The sequence below is a fragment of the Cyprinodon tularosa genome, unplaced genomic scaffold (assembly GCF_016077235.1).
Source record: "Cyprinodon tularosa strain WSP-4 unplaced genomic scaffold, ASM1607723v1 ctg159, whole genome shotgun sequence".
NCBI classification, from domain to species: domain Eukaryota; kingdom Metazoa; phylum Chordata; class Actinopteri; order Cyprinodontiformes; family Cyprinodontidae; genus Cyprinodon; species Cyprinodon tularosa.
Window position 1 is genome coordinate 706029 of NW_024038427.1, and position 19631 is coordinate 725659.

Genomic DNA, 19631 nt, shown 5'->3' on the forward strand with positions numbered 1-19631 from the left:
AGTGCTGTACATGCTCATACTTTTCATGTTCATACTTTTCAGTTGGCCAACATTTCTATAAATCCTTTGTTTTTATTGGTCTTCAGTAATATTCTAATTTTCTGATATGATGAATTTGAGATTTTCATTTGTTGTCATTTGTAATCATCAAAATTAAACAAAATAAACATCTGAAATATATGAGTTTGTATGTAATGTATGAATATAATATACAAGTTTCACTTTTTAAATGGAATTACTGAAATCAATCTACTTTTTCATGATATTCTAATTTTATGACCAGCACCTGTATGTGTTTAGAGTACAGCATATTTTACATTTTACTAAAAATAACACCATTCTGCCTCCGTGAGCTGTGTCCCAGCATATGAACCTAGGTTTAGATGACAGTCTTATCTTCCAGAGTTTTTCCTTAGTGTTTAAGAGGGTTTATTTCAATCACTTATTCTCTTTTACAGAGTGTGTTATTTTCTCTCTTTTTTTTCACCCTCTTGACTGTCAAGCACAAAAACCGAGCTGATCTTGGAGGCAGCCACATTGTTTTACATATTTTCATGGTAAATATCATCCTGCCATGTGCTCAACACTGACCAAACTGACTCCATATGATGATAATATAAGGCAAATAGGAGCAAAAATCTGGTAAAAGAAAAAAATTAGTTAGGATTGATGGAGAACACATGGAGAATTATGTAAAAACAGAACCGCGAACAGAGTTTTATTTTTTGGCGAATGCAATTAGAGAGGAAAATGTTGACATGGGTAAAATATGATGGATAAAAAGCAATGTTTGCCATCAGTTTCCCGCCACTCCCTGTTAAATTCCATCCTTTGTGATGCTGAGGATCCATTCCCAAGATAGGTAGACGTTCTTGTCATCATCAGTGAAGCAGGATTTGACCACATACTGGCCTCGGGACATCATCCCTTTAGGTGCCTCATCAGCTGGACTCAGGAACTCCTGTTCCTCTGCTCGTGGGCCGTAGCTTCCCATCATGCAGACTGCAGTGTTCTCTGTGGGGCAAACACAAAATATAAATTAGGCTTCAAGGCAAAAAGAGATGCTTACTAACATCTAAAACATAAAGAAAAAAAACTTTAACCTACTTCTTACTCCTTTCTTGTAGGTCACTTGTCGATACTTCAAGCCAGACACAATATCTCTGTTCACCTGAAGAAAACACAGACATGCATATACATCATTCTCACTTCTTTAACTCTTTTCTAAATCCATTTTCTCTGAGACTGAGGAAGGTTTTGTGCAATTCAGGAAATCCGATTTGACAAAGACTGTAAACCAGTTTGTCCAGGAGGGGTCCCCACAGCACAGCTCCTCTTAATTAATTAATATTATCATTTTATTTTCCCAATAGTGCTGCTATTTAAATATATTTATACAGCAAACATTAAAGCCAGAACTGCAAAAAAATAAAATATCTATGAAGGGAAATGTAAATGTATGTCAGGGCAATCAAGGGTCCAGCTTTGGGGGCTTTGGGATGGTCCTTGAAACCTCCATGTTAAAGTGATATTTACTTATAACAGCCTTAAAAGGTCATCATAATGTCAGGTTAAATTGATTTAAAAAAATTGTTTAACGTGTTAACAGTTAACTGTGACAAATTGAAAAATTAAATTAATGGATAAAACTCCAAAAATTATGTGACACAAATGACCTGTGAGGTTTTTAGAATAGAAGAACAGAATAAAACTTTATTGTCATTACAATGTCAGAAGTACAAAGCAACGAAATTCCTTCTCTGCACTCAACCCATCCCTTGGGGAGCAGTGGGCGGCCATTGTGTGGCGCCAAGGGAGCAGTGTGGGGTTAAGGGTTTTGCTTAGCGACCCAGAGTGGTAGTGAGGCTTGAACATCAGAACCTCTGGGATCCAAGCGCATGCCCTAACCGCAAGGCAACCACTCACCCTAAAACTGTTAACTTGCCCATTTTAACTTGCCTTTATATGTTAAGACCGTCAAACAGCTATCATTGTACCAAAAAACAAAATAGTAACACATATTGGAGAAGAAAGAAATAGATTTTTCAGGGATGTATTGTGAAAGTTGTTTTTCTGTCCCCTGATGTTGCAAAAAGAGGAAATAGGTGTTTATATGGAAAAAAAAAATAGTGTCTCTAAAGCTACTCTAAACTTAAGTAATAAAATTACAAAACATATAGTCAAAAGTGAATAAAATACATTTTTGACCAGGGATCCAACAATTGAAGAACCCCTTGCCATTAAACCCAGGGTTTAACTTCAGATATGTGGTTGAGGTGCATTTAGATTTCACCTGCTTAGCTCAGAGCATTTTAGAACAAACGTCCCCTAAATTTAAAAGAAAATAAAGAATGATTCCTCTGCTATTAGATCTTCATGAGAATTTTTGATACATTTGTAAAGAAATTTATAAAAAATCTTTTAAAAATAATCAATTAACCCCCCTGGAGAACCTTCAAGACCCACTAGGGGGAGACTCTCCTGGTTGAAGACAAATAATTTCAAAAACAAATGTCGAATTTTAAGCAGGGACTATTGGAGTCTAGACCAGGTCTTATTAAAGACTTTGATCTGTACAGATAACTTGAAAAATTGAATATGAAATTGAATATGAAAAAAAATCCTGCTGTTACTTGAGTTTAACTATGTTGATCAAATCTTTTAGCATCAACAAAAAAACCCACTTCATATTCTCATGTCTTAAACGCATCTCATCTAAAAAATAAGGCTTTTTTTCCTCTTAAACTTGACACCAAATCATGAATCATGAATCATATCATACCTTAAAGTAAACCTTCAGCCTGTATTTGGCTCCTTCCTGTAAGGTGAAGGCGGTCTCCTTCAGAGCATTCAGGTCTCCTGCACACAGACATGGCACACAGCTGTTAGTCGCTCCCTTACTCAATACATTTTAAGGATTTCTCTCATCTTCTTAGAGTAAAATCCAGATAAATTAAATTATGCTTGGAAGGGTTTCCATTTTTATGCATCCTGTGGTTTTCAGATTTCAGTTTTGTTTCAGTCTTTTTTAATTAGTTTATACCAAAACTGCAAAAAAGCATGATGGACCACCGGAGAGAAAAAAAAAGGCAAAACAAAACACATCACAATCAGAAATGCATCCACCATCTAATCACTTTATATCTCAATTTAAAGCCAGCCATGTGCCCAGAGTGCTTCCTAATGGAGAGACAGAAAGGAAGAAGAGGAGGAAGAGATGAAGGAGAGATAAAGACACAAGGGGATAGAGAAAAAGCAACGACGGGATGTGAGGAAGAGGAAAGAGCAGCTGGATGATAACAGCTTTCTTAGGTTGGTTGCATAGAACACAGATGTTCTTATTGAACAGGCATAGCCCAAAGTTTTTAATCTCAGTTTCAACTTTACAGATTTGGTTTTAGTGAAGAAAATCTACTTTAAGTTTATTCTGCTAGATGATTGCATGTTGTTTATTTTGCAATGTGTGCAATTAGTCAGAAAAATACAGAGAATGATTATCTTCATTGATTTTTGCTGGAACAAAATGATCAGTCAACTTCATAAAGAGAGATAAACTGCAAAGAAATCCAGCTGAAATCACTCAGCAAATCTAATTAGCAGGTTCCTGATGATTTGGAGTTGAATCATCTTGTTGCTCTTTCATTTTCTTTCACCTGCCTTGCTCTGAAAACCACAAACTTCAATCTTACTCCCCTTTTCCTCATATTCTAACTCATCTCCTCCACTTTATTTTGCCAGTCAAGACAGATGATAGAAGAAAAAATGCTGGCCTCCCTCAGGAACCTTGGAGGGGGAAAGCCGTCTGCCTCCTTCCCCCCAGGCTGCTCCCAGGCAGCAGGGCTAATATCCTTCAAAGCAGACCCAGAGCAAAGCTTGTTTTTGCATATGAATAAAAAAAAACTATATAGATGATGAAAAGGTAAGCAGATGGGGTAATTCCCATATTAATAAAAACAAGTGAAAAAAGATTGAATAACAGGGTTTTTGATTATATTACACAAAATAAACAGGGATTAAACTGAACTAAACCTTGCAAAGAAAAAAAGAATGCATGTTTGCAGCAAACGCTCTGATCATCTATCAAGCAGCTCCAAAGCCTATCAGTCACTACAGAGAGCAGACGCTCCCACTATTACCACCTTGAGTCATGCAGCACCCAGGACTAAAATAACTATCTTTATGCTCCCAAATGAACATATGAATTCCAGCTGTAATTATCTTTCTTTCACTATGATAAGCACAATTGAAATATGTGTACAAATTGTTTAAATGAATGCTTCTGAAAATAATAACTAATCATAATTAAAGCACAATCTGCTGTCTATAGTCTGAGTGACTGTATCCCCCACACAAATAAGGCTTGCCTCCTGAACTTACAATAGACAGGTTCTTAAAGAACTAGAGATAACCAATTAGAGACACTGTCCCTAAAAATGTTGTGGAAGTGGTTTTCCCCACCGCCTGAAACAGACGGGATTAACCACGATTCCAACAGCCGTTTGTCCAAACTGCTACATCTTCTCTACATATTAGACCCGTCACACAATCCACTGGCCCTGGCAGTTCACCTTAATGTCTGTGTCTGGGCAGAGAAAAATAGTCTAAAAAAACTATTTAGATGTAATTTATTTTAGAGGGTTTTGCTCTGTTTGTGGTTCTTAATTTGCTGAGGACCCAGAGGCAAATGATACTGATCCTTCCTATTTCTTTTGTTAAAGTGTAACTCACCCCAAAATCAACTTTTTTTTTTTTTTTGCGTTAAATTTGAATGAACTGGATGTTGATGTAAATTTTACATTTCATGGGAATTTTGTCTCAGAGATGTCTTACTACTGCAGTTGAATTTTCCTATTGCTTCAGAAGGTATACTGGTACAGGCCTACATCAATTGTAGAGGCATTTGTCTGGTATCTGGGTGGATAAAAATTTGCTAATGATAGGTGAAACTCAGTTTTATGAAGCAAGTTTTATCCATGTTCTCCTTTTATTTCCTCTCACTAATCTGCATAAATTATGTTAGGCTGGTCAGTAGGGGGGCCTGAGAGCGCTGTTCCCATCAGAATTAAAAGAAAGAAATTATAAAAATGATCTGTTTACTTCTACTGTATATGGGATATTTTACTTTAAAGCATTCACCATTCCTGGTTCAGTTTTGGCTCATTTTGGTTTAGTATGTTTCATTACAACTATGTGTTTTGATTGTGAGGGACTAAGTGAGTGAGTAAAGCTTTTGGCTTTCATTTAATTTAATGCTAATATTTGTTTGGTACTGATCCGATCAGTTCAGTTCAATTCAATTCAATTCAGTAAAAAAAACTCCCTTTTTACAGGAGCAGAGTATGTCAGAGGCCCTCTGCCAAAGCTGATCGGTGTTCAAAAACATAGAAACAGACATAGAAAATGTTTATAAAAATCAAATTGACTACTGGTAGATGGTCCTGGGGGTGCAGAGCCCCTGGACAAACATTAATCCATGCTATTAGCCCTCTTAGCAGCTTATGCAGTGCTATGAGATTAGACTCACACATATTGAATCAAATAAAAGACTCAGACAGCAGCAGCACAACAGGAGGAAAAGGAGATGCAAAAGTACATTGTGAAAATAACATTTTCACAAAATGACTAACCTCATTAACAACTGCCTTTGGCACTTATTATTAGTCATTCATAGCCAAACCAAACCTATCGGTCCACAAAAAAGTAAAACTAATATTTCATACATTGTTTGTGCTTCATAATAATTTATTCTAAAATCAGACATGGTTAAAACACCCACGACTTTTTTCTAACTAACAAATAAAAAGGCACCTTTATAAAGGAAAACTGCCATTCAGTGTGTTTGGTGTCAAGTGTGTTAAGATGCAGGGATCTGCAGCAGGGTGCTGACTCAGCAAATCAACCCCTGCAACACAAGAACCCACCAAAGTCATTGTTGGGCCTCAGGGGGCCCCAGCGCTGTACCTCACAGTCAAGGATACTGACTCACACTCTGCAGCAGGCCGAACTCGGCAGCACACTCCATCAGAACTATTATAAGTTCCTGTTCTGGTTAGATAATATTTAATTAAACAGGCTCTGGAACTGCTGCAACTGCTGCAACTTCCCAAGGCATCAATGCTTGACTTTATAAACTTATATTGGAAGGAAACTTAATGTAAATAGAAAGCAGGGTTTTTATAAAGTAAATATCTAAATAACAGAGCAAAGAATAGTCGCTGCTTCTTGGAATTGAACAAGTGGTTGGAGGTGGTTCAGGCAACCGATCAAGAGGTTCTCTGCGTGGCTCATTTTGGAGCATTTCCATTTTTATCCCACAGGTTAGTTCTCTCCCTTTAGTTTGCTCTGGGGAGACTCAGAACTAACTAAAGGGACTAGATATCTCATATGGCCTGGGATCCCCCAGAATGAGCTAGGGGATGTTGATGGTAAAATGGACGACCCGGGTTACCTAATGGACCCGTCACCCCGGTGACCCAGTCCAAAAACCTTTGTCATGAATTGGTTCCATATGAATACTAAATGAAAACTGAATTAAAAACTTCCAGGAGTTGGTTCAGTACAAAATCTTAATTTGTAAGCTTTGAAACAAAAAAGAAATGTCATGATGGGTTCACTAAAAGCGACCCAAGTATGCAGAACACCACTGACGGACACAGGGATGAAAGTTTAACAAGTTTATTTTGCTCAAGCACACAGAATGTACTGGTTCGGGTTCGGGGCCTGGATACTGGTTCACCGGAGTCTGCGTGAGAGACAGTTCAGTTAGCGTTGCCAACAGAGGTTTGATTTCCTGAAGCTTACTGATTGTACCTTGAGGGTTCTTGAGGTTTAGCTTTGGGAGAGTCTCTGTTGGATCTGAAGAGGGGTTCATCAGCAGAGTCCGCTAGCTGCTTCAGCGTCTCACTTCTAGTAATGCACAGACCTTGGCTTTAGATTTTCCAGCTCTTAGCCCTGAGCTGCTTGGAGGTTCTCTAGGATTCTTCAGGTTTGGCTCAGAGGGTCGGCTCGGCAGGTTAGCTCTTCCTGAGCTTCACAGAGGAGACACTGGTTTCCTGGAAGACAGAGACAATGGTTAGAATCCAGGCTGGATTCAAAGTCATAAAGTTTCACTGAGGATCTAGGCTTAAGCGCTGACCAACTGGAACAACACTGCGGCGTTGAGGCAAGGTCTGAAGACAGCTTAAGTAGTGGATCCTCTGATGATCTTGATGAACTGCAGCTGTGCAGGAGGCTCCCTCAGAGGATCCACGGCGGACTCTGCTGGAGAAAGGTGGAACTTCTCCAGCTCCCAACAGTACCCCCCCCTCAACGACCGCCCCTTGGCGGTCCGGAAGAGGTCGAAGGGCAGGAACGCTCGTACTCCTCGATAAGGGCAGGATCGAGGATGTACGAGCCCGGAACCCACTGGCGATCCTCCGGTCCGTAGCCCTCCCAGTCGACGAGGTACTGCCATCCGCGACCTCGTCGACGGGAGTCCACGATGCGACGAACAGTGAAGGCCGGATGACCATCGACCTCCAGGGCGGGTGGCGGGGAGTCGGACGGTGGGCACAGAGGGCTCGAGGAGACAGGCTTGATCTGGGACACGTGGAAGGTAGGGTGGATTCGGAGGGACTGAGGTAGTTGGAGACGGACGGCTGAGGGATTGATGACTCGGGTGATCTTGTAGGGGCCAATAAACCTAGGAGAGAGCTTTTGAGACATCCCCTTGAGGGGAATGTCTCGAGTAGACAGCCATACCTCCTGGCCCTCAGTGTACTCGGGGGCGGGGCGTCTCCTGGAGTCGGCGAAGCGTTTGATGGACTCAGATGATTGGTTGAGGGTGGCGATGGTTTCCCTCCAGATTCTCTGGCAGCGGCGGATGTGTTGATTAACGGACTGGACCGAAATCTCTCTCTCGTCTGCGGGGAAAAGTGGAGGTTGATAGCCGAGACTAACCTGAAAAGGGGATTGACCAGTGGATGCAGATCTGAGGGAGTTGTGCGCGTATTCGATCCAGGGGAGAAATTGGCTCCAGTCCACGGGATTGTTAGATGTGAGGCAACGAAGGGTTGATTCCAACTGCTGGTTCATCCTCTCAGTCTGACCATTAGATTGGGGGTGGTAGCCAGAGGTCAGAGAGGGTTTGCAGCATAGAGCTGATCAGAAAGCCTTCCAGACCTGGGAAATGAACTGAGGACCCCGGTCAGAGAGGATCTCTTGGGGAATGCCGTGTAAACGAAAGACGTGTTTGATGAGGAGCTGGGCTGTCTGAAAGGCCGTGGGGAGTTTCCTAAGGGGAATGAGATGGCAGGCCTTCGAGAAACGGTCAACAATGGTGAAAATGGTGGACATACCTCGAGAAACGGGGAGGCCGGTGACGAAATCAATGGCGATATGGGACCAAGGACGCGAGGGAACAGGAAGCGGCTGAAGCAGGCCAGAAGGAGGTTGGTGTGAGGCTTTATTACGGGCACATGTGGAGCAAGCCAACACATACTCCTTGACGTCTCTATGGAGGGTGGGCCACCAGAAGCGTCTTGAGATCAGGGCTATTGTTCTGCTGACTCCTGGATGAGCAGAGAACTTGGCGGCATGCATCCATTGGATGAGACGGGACCTGACGGAAGATGGAACATAGGTTCGGTTAGTGGGACCGTTACCTGGATCGGGTTCAGTGGCCAGGGCGGAGTTGATGAGGTCAGTAATTTCCCAGTTGACCACCCCCACTGTGCAGGAAGCCGGAAGAACAGGTTCAGGCGTCTCGGGATGATCGACAGAATAAAGACGAGAGAGAGAATCGGGTTTGACATTCTTGGATCCGGGTCTGTAGGAGATGATGAGGTTAAACCGTGAGAAGAAAATTGACCACCTGGATTGGCGAGGATTTGCTTGCTTGGTTGACTGGATGTAAGCCAGGTTCTTGTGGTCGGTCCACACAAGAACTGGATGCTCAGCTCCCTCCAGCCAATGTCTCCATTCCTCCAACGCTAGTTTGATGGCCAAAAGCTCTCGGTCTCCCACATCGTAATTCTGCTCTGCTGAAGAAAGTCTACGGGAGAAGAATGCACAAGGGTGGATCTTTTGATCCGAGTCTAGTCTCTGGGATAGGACTGCTCCAACTCCAGAATCTGAAGCATCCACCTCGAGAATAAACTGCTTCGCTGGGTCAGGTTGCATAAGCACTGGTGCTCTGGAAAACAAAGACTTTAATTTATCAAACGCAGCCTGAGCCTCAGGAGTCCACTGAAAGGTGCGTTTGACAGAGGTCAGAGAAGTTAATGGAAGGGCGGTCTGGCTGTAGTTTCTGATGAAACGACGATAAAAGTTTGCAAAACCTAGAAATCTTTGTAGCTGTTTGCGGTTCTCTGGAACTGGCCAGTCTAAAACTGCCTTTATCTTGTCCTCAGATGGTTTTACCTGGCCGCCCTCGAGCACAAACCCCAAAAAGGAGACTGAAGGCTGGTGAAATTCGCACTTCTCGGCTTTCACGAACAGCTTGTTCTCCAGCAGTCTCTGCAAAACAAGGCGGACATGTTTCTTGTGTTCATCGAGGTTCTTGGAGTAAATGAGTATGTCGTCAATGTACACGAAAACAAATACATTTAGAAAGTCTCTGAGAACATCATTCACGAGGGCCTGGAAGCAGGCTGGAGCGTTAGTTAGACCAAAAGGCATTACCAAATATTCAAATTGGCCCAATGGTGTCTTGAAGGCTGTTTTCCATTCATCTCCTTCTCGGATCCTAAGGAGATGATAAGCGTTCCTTAAATCCAGTTTCGAAAACACTGTGGCTCCCTGTACGGGTTCGAATGCAGAGGCGAGGAGAGGAAGTGGGTATTTGTTCTTAATTGTGATCTGGTTCAAACCTCGGTAATCAATACATGGTCTCAGGGAACCATCCTTCTTCCCCACGAAGAAAAACCCGGCGCCCAAAGGAGAGGAAGATGGGCGGATTATTCCTGCAGCTAATGATTCGTTGATGTATTTTTCCATGGTTTCTCTTTCAGGCTTGGAAATATTGTACAACCTGCTGCTAGGTAGTGGAGCACCAGGTAAAAGTTCAATGGCGCAATCATATGGTCTGTGTGGAGGTAGGGACGTCGCACTGACCTTACTGAAGACAGGGGCTAGGTCATGGTACTCAGAAGGAACTGAAGAAAGGTCAGGAGAGTCCATCTCCCCCCCACCTCTAGGAGACCCCACCAAGGGGGCAGCTGAACGAAGGCATGTTTCATGGCATGAGATGGACCACGATTCCAGGTGACGTTCAGTCCAATTTATGTGAGGATTATGCTTCTCCAACCATTCGAAACCAAGCACCAGCGGGGAACATGCAGAGGGAAAAACAAAAATGTTATTGTCTCTCGGTGGTTACCTGACAGAAGTAGCTCGAGGGGCTGAGTTTGATGGGTAACTTGATGGAGTCTCTTTCCGTCAATAGCGGATACACTGAGAGGCTGAGTCAGAGGAATGGTTTCAATTTGGAGTTGTTGGACGAGGTTAGAATCGATTAAGTTCCGTTCACAGCCTGAGTCGATGAATGCAGAAAAAGAGAGGCTTTGGTTAGCACAGAACAACGTGGCAGGAAGTAACAGTCGAGGAGATTTCTTAGTGTTAATTTGGCCCGCCAGACTCCTCAGATCCTCTGGCGGGCCCAGGCTTTTGATTTAGCCGGGCAAGAAGCGATGAAGTGTCCACTCTCACCACAGTAAATGCATAATTTGCTTAGAAAACGCCTTTGCCTTTCCTCTGGGGTGAGCCTAGTGTGTCCCACCTGCATGGGTTCGACATCTCTTTCGCCCGAATGAGAGGCCTGAATGGGCAACGGTAGAGACTGGGACTTAGGTCTCTGAATGGACGGCTGCTCTGTAGAAGAAGAACAAACAGTCACGTTATGTGAGGCAGAAGAAAGTGTCCCCTGCTTCTTTGAACTGTTTCTGGCACGAATTCTATTGTCCAATCTAATGGAGAGACGAATTAGATCTTCGAGGGTAGCTGGTTCGTCGAGGGTTGCAAGCTCATCCTTAATGTGCTCATTTAATGCCATGAAAAAGGCTCCCTTCAGAGCGCTTTGGTTCCATCCGGAAGCTGCCGCTTTAACCCGGAAGTTGATGGAGAATTCAGCCACCGAAGAGTTTCCCTGTTTTAGATTGAAAAGAGCTCTAGAATCAATAGTTTGGTCAGTTTCTTGGTTGAATACCTGGGTAAATTCAGAGATGAAATCAGAGTAATAGCAGTTTAAGCTATCGTCGGCGGCAAATCTTGCCTGAGCCCATTCCAAGGCTCTTCCTGTTAACTGAGAAAGGATGAAGGTTATCTTCTTGTAATCCGTAGAAAAGCTGCCAGGGGAGTTCTGAAAAATCAAACGACATTGAAATAAAAATCCCTTGCAATCTTTCATGTTACCAGAAAATCTTTCTGGAAGACTAGGACGGAACTCTGATGACGTCACTGCTGGTGACCTCGGAGGTGGAACTGGACCCGGAAATGGTTGTGGTGCAGCATTAGCGCTGTTCAGATAATTCGCATAGCTCTGTAGCATGTGGTTATGAGTGTCAACCAGGCGGTATAACTCACGGAGCGTTTGGGTTTGTCCCTGAATTTGGGCATCCTGCTCCTCCAATCGACGGGTGAGGTGATCTGCTGGGCCTTGAGTTTGGCCGCAGTGTTCTGTCATGATGGGTTCACTAAAAGCGACCCAAGTATGCAGAACACCACTGACGGACACAGGGATGAAAGTTTAACAAGTTTATTTTGCTCAAGCACACAGAATGTACTGGTTCGGGTTCGGGGCCTGGATACTGGTTCACCGGAGTCTGCGTGAGAGACAGTTCAGTTAGCGTTGCCAACAGAGGTTTGATTTCCTGAAGCTTACTGATTGTACCTTGAGGGTTCTTGAGGTTTAGCTTTGGGAGAGTCTCTGTTGGATCTGGAGAGGGGTTCATCAGCAGAGTCCGCTAGCTGCTTCAGCGTCTCACTTCTAGTAATGCACAGACCTTGGCTTTAGGTTTTCCAGCTCTTAGCCCTGAGCTGCTTGGAGGTTCTCTAGGATTCTTCAGGTTTGGCTCAGAGGGTCGGCTCGGCAGGTTAGCTCTTCCTGAGCTTCACAGAGGAGACACTGGTTTCCTGGAAGACAGAGACAATGGTTAGAATCCAGGCTGGATTCAAAGTCATAAAGTTTCACTGAGGATCTAGGCTTAAGCGATGACCAACTGGAACAACACTGCGGCGTTGAGGCAAGGTCTGAAGACAGCTTAAGTAGTGGATCCTCTGATGATCTTGATGAACTGCAGCTGTGCAGGAGGCTCCCTCAGAGGATCCACGGCAGACTCTGCTGGAGAAAGGTGGAACTTCTCCAGCTCCCAACAAGAAATGTATCAGAAATTAGGTAAATTCTTTCTCCAACTCCAGTAATATGCAGAGAGGGCAATATCTCTATCATCATCATTAGCTCATCATTAAATCTCTACACTTTAATGATGAGCATGCACATCTCTGCCTCATCTGTCTCTGACAGGGCTCTAATAAGATCCAAAGTTTTGTTCCCACCAATTTCAGGATTTCTTTCTCGTCACATTTAGGTTCTGTTGCTCATTTAAACTTTTGCCAGCAACTCGCATGCGATAATTCTCCTCCATGATATCAAATGAAATTAGCTTCTAACTGTTTTTTGTTGTAATTTATCATAAGAGATTAGGATTTTACAGATTGAGATATGGTGCTTGGCTTATTATGAATAGCAGAAGAGTGGAGGAGGTGCCAGCAGCAGTGTTCCTTCTCCACTGGATCCTCCAGAGATACACACCTTGTTTTGTATCGCTTTACTTTCCTTTGCTTCGCTGTGTTCCTAAAAGCCCTCTGCAAAACGATAATGGGAATTGCTTGCTCTGGCTGCTGAAATCACTTTTGTTGTGAGAGCACCACAATGCATTTATTGTCCAATAGAAAAATCCATTTCAGATGAATATCATTTGGTAACATATTGTATACATCCACACCACACCACAAAAAAAGCTTTTTTATTATTATTATTATTATTTATTTCCTTTATTATAAATTATATTGTTATTTTTTTTTCTTTTTAAAGTCCTTTTTTCTTTTTTAAAGTTCTTTTCCCTAATCATGCTTCCTGATATACATATACACTATATTGCCAAAAGTATTTGCTCACCCATCCAAATTATTGGAATCAGGTGTTCCAATCACTTCCATGGCCACAGGTGTATAAATTCAAGCACCTAGGCATGCAGACTGTTTTTACAAACATTTGTGAAAGAATGGGTCGCTCTCAGGAGCTCAGTGAATTCCAGCGTGGAACTGTGATAGGATGCCACCTGTGCAACAAATCCAGTCGTGAAATTTCCTCGCTCCTAAATATTCCACAGTCAACTGTCAGCTGTATTATAAGAAAATGGAAGTGTTTGGGAACGACAGCAACTCAGCCACGAAGTGGTAGGCCACGTAAACTGACGGAGCGGGGTCAGCGGATGCTGACGCGCATAGTGCGAAGAGGTCGCCAACTTTCTGCAGAGTCAATCACTACAGACCTCCAAACTTCATGTGGCCTTCAGATTAGCTCAAGAACAGTGCGCAGAGAGCTTCATGGAAAGGGTTTCCATGGTCGAGCAGCTGCATCCAAGCCATACATCACCAAGTGCAATGCAAAGCGTCGGATGCGGTGGTGTAAAGCACGCCGCCACTGGACTCTAGAGCAGTGGAGACGCGTTCTCTGGAGTGACGAATCGCGCTTCTCCATCTGGCAATCTGATGGACGGGTCTGGGTTTGGCGGTTGCCAGGAGAACGGTACTTGTCTGACTGCATTGTGCCAAGTGTAAAGTTTGGTGGAGGGGGGATTATGGTGTGGGGTTGTTTTTCAGGAGCTGGGCTTGGCCCCTTAGTTCCAGTGAAAGGAACTCTGAATGCTTCAGCATACCAAGACATTTTGGACAATTCCATGCTCCCAACTTTGTGGGAACAGTTTGGAGCTGGCCCCTTCCTCTTCCAACATGACTGTGCACCAGTGCACAAAGCAAGGTCCATAAAGACATGGATGACAGAGTCTGGTGTGGATGAACTTGACTGGCCTGCACAGAGTCCTGACCTCAACCCGATAGAACACCTTTGGGATGAATTAGAGCGGAGACTGAGAGCCAGGCCTTCTCGTCCAACATCAGTGTGCGACCTCACAAATGCGCTTCTGGAAGAATGGTAAAAAATTCCCATAAACACACTCCTAAACCTTGTGGACAGCCTTCCCAGAAGAGTTGAAGCTGTTCTAGCTGCAAAGGGTGGACCGACGTCATATTGAACCCTATGGATTAGGAACGGGATGTCACTTAAGCTCATATGTGAGTCAAGGCAGGTGAGCAAATACTTTTGGCAATATAGTGTATATTCCTTGCACGAGTAAAGAGTCAATGGAAATCCTCCTAATGTCTGAAAGTATCTCACAACATGGCAGGCTGTCAGTCTGATAGTAGAATCATGCAGAGACTACAGACATGTAATCATTAGACACAAGAGAGGTGTTTGCTTAGCTCTCTTGTTCTTTTTTATTCTGCATTAGTCTGATTGTGTTTGGCTTTGATCTGGCTATAGGCATTATATATTAGATAGATAGATAGATAGATAGATAGATAGATAGATAGATAGATAGATAGATAGATAGATAGATAGATAGATAGATAGATAGATAGATAGATAGATAGATAGATAGATAGATAGATAGATAGATAGATAGATAGATAGATAGATAGATAGATAGATAGATAGATAGATAGATAGATAGATAGATAGATAGATAGATAGATAGATAGATAGATAGATAGATAGATAGATGTTTTATTTCACTGGAGAGAGAAAATATGTAAGGAAAATGTTTTGCTGCTTCTATTGCCCATGCCTTCACCAATGTGAGGCAAAGCAATTAAGGTGTGCACACTATAAGCCCCACCCTGGGCTGCCACCAATTAGCAGGTCAGTGCAACAATATGCGTTAAGTTTGTTAAAGAAGACATGGGATTAATTTCCAACCTTATGCTAAGGATACTTAGATGTATTTGTCTGACCCCATAACACCTTGATGACAGACAAGAGTCTTTAAAAAGCAAAATTGTTCAGTCAGTCACCTTATCTGGCCTTAAATTGGCATCCAATGATACCATAAAAAAACCTTGCCATTAATTTTGATCAGGTCATTTGATTCCCATAATAAATTTGTTTGTAGTATTTCCTTTTTTTTACCTCTAGATTATTAAAAAGAATTAGAAATAACTTGGCCACAAATAGTAGTTAACAGCCTTAAGCTGATCTCAAATGCTGCAGCCGGAGTTCTAATGAAAACTGAAAAGAGACATCAAATTTCTCATATCTTTTTCAGTGTTCAGTCCTGTTTCCCTTCTAAAAATAGTTCTAGGCTCAGGATTCTATGTGACTTTCTATCTGTGTTCTTTTTCAATAGTTTGAAATACTTCCTTCCTTCCTTCCTTCCTTCCTTCCTTCCTTCCTTCCTTCCTTCCTTCCTTCCTTCCTTCCTTCCTTCCTTCCTTCCTTCCTTCCTTCCTTCCTTCCTTCCTTCCTTCCTTCCTTCCTTCCTTCATGTCATATCTATGCACTATGTATTTAACAATACATGGCAGTAAATGGAAATTTCCATGTGAACTATTAATTTATGTAACCACTTCAATGTTCTGGCTGATATCCTGAGTTTTTGCCTCAGTTTTTATCTACTTTCCTTCTGATTACTTCTATTTATTAAGAGCATAAGTCCCTCCTGCAGCATAACACCTGAATTTCATAATAATGCCACCCACCATTGGGAAAGTGTTCCCAAGCTTGAATAGACAGATTCTCCTTCATAAGCAACGGTGATCACTATGGCAACTGCTTCTTGACACGATTTTCACATAGTTAGCATTTGCAAACAATGATCTGGCTTTTTAGGTTGTTTTGGGAAACATAGCTTCTTCTTTAAGGTTAGTAGTTTAGTTGTAAGCATCTATAAGTGAAGTTGTTTAGTTTTAAGAATCTAAGTGGTTTAAATCTTTACTGTTATTTTGGGGAATCTGGGTCAGAATCCTGCTTTTGAGCAAGTTGTACCGACTGGCTTCGGGAACCCCTAAATATGACAGCAGCAACATTTACAATTTTCACCATAGTGGCTTTTATTCTCACATCAGTGTGCAACATGTATAACACTCAAAGTGCTCTTTTCTGTAACACACCTGATTGGGAAAACCATTTTATTGTCCAATAAACCCAATCAGAAATAGTGATTCCCTTCATGAGACATTAGATCAACCTTTTACATATTTGTCATATTTTAAAGCCAACCCATCCGAATGTTTGAATGAAACACATCCATAAAAAAAGGCTGCAGTTTGCAACGAAGGCTCCTTTAGCTCTGATCAGACTACTAATTCCAGCCAGACTGTAAAATCTCAGCTGAAGTTAAAACCGATCTGCAGACGATTACTCAAATGATTTTTTTGTCACATCCTCTATCTGATCTAAGTGAGATCTTAGAGCTGTAGAAAAGTCTGGCTTAAACAGTTTGTTTACTCCATATGGTACAGATTTTCCATCACATACTGAAATGTTTCATATCCAATCGCTCCATGTTTGTATTCTAGAAAAAAACCACCACAGTGCTTCGCAATGCCTAGCAACCAGCTAACCTTTCCCAGCTGAGGGCTGTGTGGCTTGTGGCTAAATATGTGTATTTGTGATTAAGAAGGGGGTGAATCTCACCGAGGAAATGACAGTTAATATATGCAAAAATTAATGTCCAAGGGCAGAAGGCCGTTCACACTGAGATTTGAGGTTTATTACTGCTATAAGGCAGTTTTTCTTCTCTGCTGTTGCCATATTCGTGTTTAGTATGACAGACTGATAGAAAGTCATCAACACAATGCAAGCATCTATGCACTATGCATGAAGAAATGACCCCCAAAACCCCTTTTGCTAACTCAGACACTAACTGCACTAAAATCCTAATTAAAGAACTCCTTAACTATGTTGAAGGCACAAACTAAAACAGAAATAATCCTCAGCTCCACTACCAGGTGTAGATGAAAGCCATTATGGAAAGAACATGTATAAGATATAAGACAAACCAAGCTATGTTGGTAAAATAACGTGTAGCAGGAGATGCTTTGGTCACATGATGAAAAACTTGCATTTATTGTCCAACATACACAGACAGTCCTTGGAGCAGAAAACTAACCTTAATTGTACCATCCACATTGGGAAGTACGGTAGTGGTAGCATTATAGAGCGAGGAATAATACAGAGTTTTTATTTTTTACCCACTTGACAATTAGGGATTATGGTGTTCTTCTATTATAGGAAAAAATAATACATTACTGTATATTGAAGAGAGTTGCTGTTAGAAATCAGAGTGCGAAGTACATCAGATCAGAGAGCAAGAACGGTTACACCCAAGACGCTGAGGAGGGAGGAATGGGGTACCTGTGAGGTCCATGACGAGCGGTTCAGGAGTATCGTCACACAGCAGGACCAGTCTGGTCACTCTGACGTTAGGCTCAGAGGCATCTAGTGGAAACAAAAGATTCATTCATTCTTTTTCAATTGAGCTACAAACTAAAAACTTTAGATGAAATTAGAGGTAAAGGATAAAAAATATATTATTTTCATATTCTATAAACTCTAATGTAAAAGCTACTCTTGCTTTAATTTCAAACTATAATAGTTTGTTCAGAGGGTGTCCTTTAGCGGCTCACTAGTTTTCCTACAAATACTTAAAAGCCACAATGTAGACTTTTATATCTCCTCCCATCTTTGCTTTTCCGTACTCTGGTTTACAGTGATGCTGACTGAATATACTGTAGAGCTGTTAGTCTGTAGAGGAGGTGGTGTTGTGTTACAGCCATCAAGGAATCAGAGCTACATCACAGCCTGGCTCCTGGCTTAGAGATGCTGAGGAGAGCACGTCTGATGTTGCATTGTGTGTTAGAGAGGTAGCAACAATGCAATTATCCTATAGTGAGGGTGTATTTTTATGAACTCTGCAGTAAGGACAGACACCAAAGCAAACAACAGGTAAGCAAAATAAATAAAAAAATAAAACACATTCACTGACCTGCAGTCATTGCTTTTGGCCCCAGCAGGGTCTGCTTGTACTTCACCAGACTTTCATCATCTTTGTCCATTTCCTGAATCTCCTGCAGTGTCTTCTGTGCCGGAGGATTGTAGTTGAGGTTCCTGTCATCCTCCTCCTCCTCTATGGCCAAATGAGTCTTGTCAGCAAGCAGACCTTAGAAGAAGATAGGAGCAGATTGGTTTTAACACTTGCATCCTACAGTATTTCTTATTATGCTGTAAAAAATCATACAGGTTTTACTAACTGACTTATTATGAAAATGTGTGCTTTCAGAGAAGAACAAAGTTTTTTAGTAGATTAGATTAAAGCAAAAGTCGTCACACAAATGTGGACCTTTAAAAAAAGTGTATAAAAATAACAGAATAAGTGACAGAGTTCAGAAAATGAACAAATTAAATACTGTACTGTACAGTGTTTTTTTTCTTATGCTTGGTTTGTATATGCTTCTACCATCTAGCATAAGCAGTATTTACAGCACTGTGCAGGAATCTCAAGTTGGCCCTGGATTCATTGTGTTTTAGTTGAAAAGTGCCTAAAATCCAAAGGGAATATTAAAAAAGAAATGAAGATAACTACTGATCCACACCAATTTAATAAAGCAATTGTTTCTACAGATCAAATTCTAAGTATTGCAAGATTTAAGAGGTTCAGTAAGCAGAAAAATGGCCCACTGTCTGCATAACTCATTACTTTATGCAGGCAATTTGTACCGATATAGGTTTGATTTTATCTGGAAATTTGATCCAGGACTGATAGCTCTCTATAACCTGTTATTTTATTCTAAGCTCTTGTTACTATCTGCATCTGAAGGTCTGAACAAGTTTGTGAATACCAGTATTATGATGGTACAATAGTAATAATACAGGTAAATTCAGTTGCTTTCTGTAAACGTGTGATGAGAATTTCCATATTCATGTCGATCAAAAAGGTTTGTTTGCTCATAAAGCATGCATCAGTTCATTGGATTCCAGCTGCATGTGCCAAGCTCCCAATTATCTGAAGAACATGAGACACTCTGTGATGTTTTTCTGCACTCTAACAGCTCTGTTTAACATCCTCTGGTTCTATTTTACTGCTCATAATGAGATGACACTGTGTAAAGCACCCGCGAGTTGTGTAGAGAGGTAATTTGATGACTTGGGAAGGACACAAACATTTCCACTAACTCCTCTGTGCTTGAGTGTCTGTTACTTAATGGCAGTAAAAACCATCTAGATCCAAACAGCTGCCTCCGCCTAGTACCAGTGCAGCTGCTGTTGCAGCAACATTTTGTGTTTAGATGATCAAAGCCATGATGACAAAAAGAGTAAAATTTTACATTATCTTTCTGGAATACAGCCAGCTTTTCTCTTTTAATAATACCTTATATACATTTGAACTATATATAAAGGTTTGATTAAATAAATATTTAGCAAACGTTGGAGTTGGAAAATCTGAATTAATATCTAAAGTCTCCTCAGTTTTGTGTTTGTCAAGAAATAATTACTGTAAATTTATTTTTCATTTTGCCACTTTGGTTATCTAATA

At 41.5% G+C, this 19631-nt stretch overlaps 1 protein-coding gene across 1 annotated transcript in view; it reads right to left on the reverse strand.

The window, feature by feature from the left end:
- Positions 1 to 295: 295 nt before the first annotated feature.
- The window catches only part of LOC119780299 (rho GDP-dissociation inhibitor 1-like), a 32884-nt gene continuing 13548 nt past the window's right edge, over positions 296 to 19631 (reverse strand). Inside the window, exons 2-6 of the mRNA XM_038280295.1 lie at positions 18084 to 18257; positions 17453 to 17536; positions 2783 to 2859; positions 1108 to 1171; positions 296 to 1014 (exon numbers count right to left, since the gene is read on the reverse strand). Coding sequence (XP_038136223.1) covers positions 818 to 1014; positions 1108 to 1171; positions 2783 to 2859; positions 17453 to 17536; positions 18084 to 18257 — 596 coding nt within the window. The 3' untranslated portion in view covers positions 296 to 817. The remainder of the gene's footprint in view (positions 1015 to 1107; positions 1172 to 2782; positions 2860 to 17452; positions 17537 to 18083; positions 18258 to 19631) is intronic.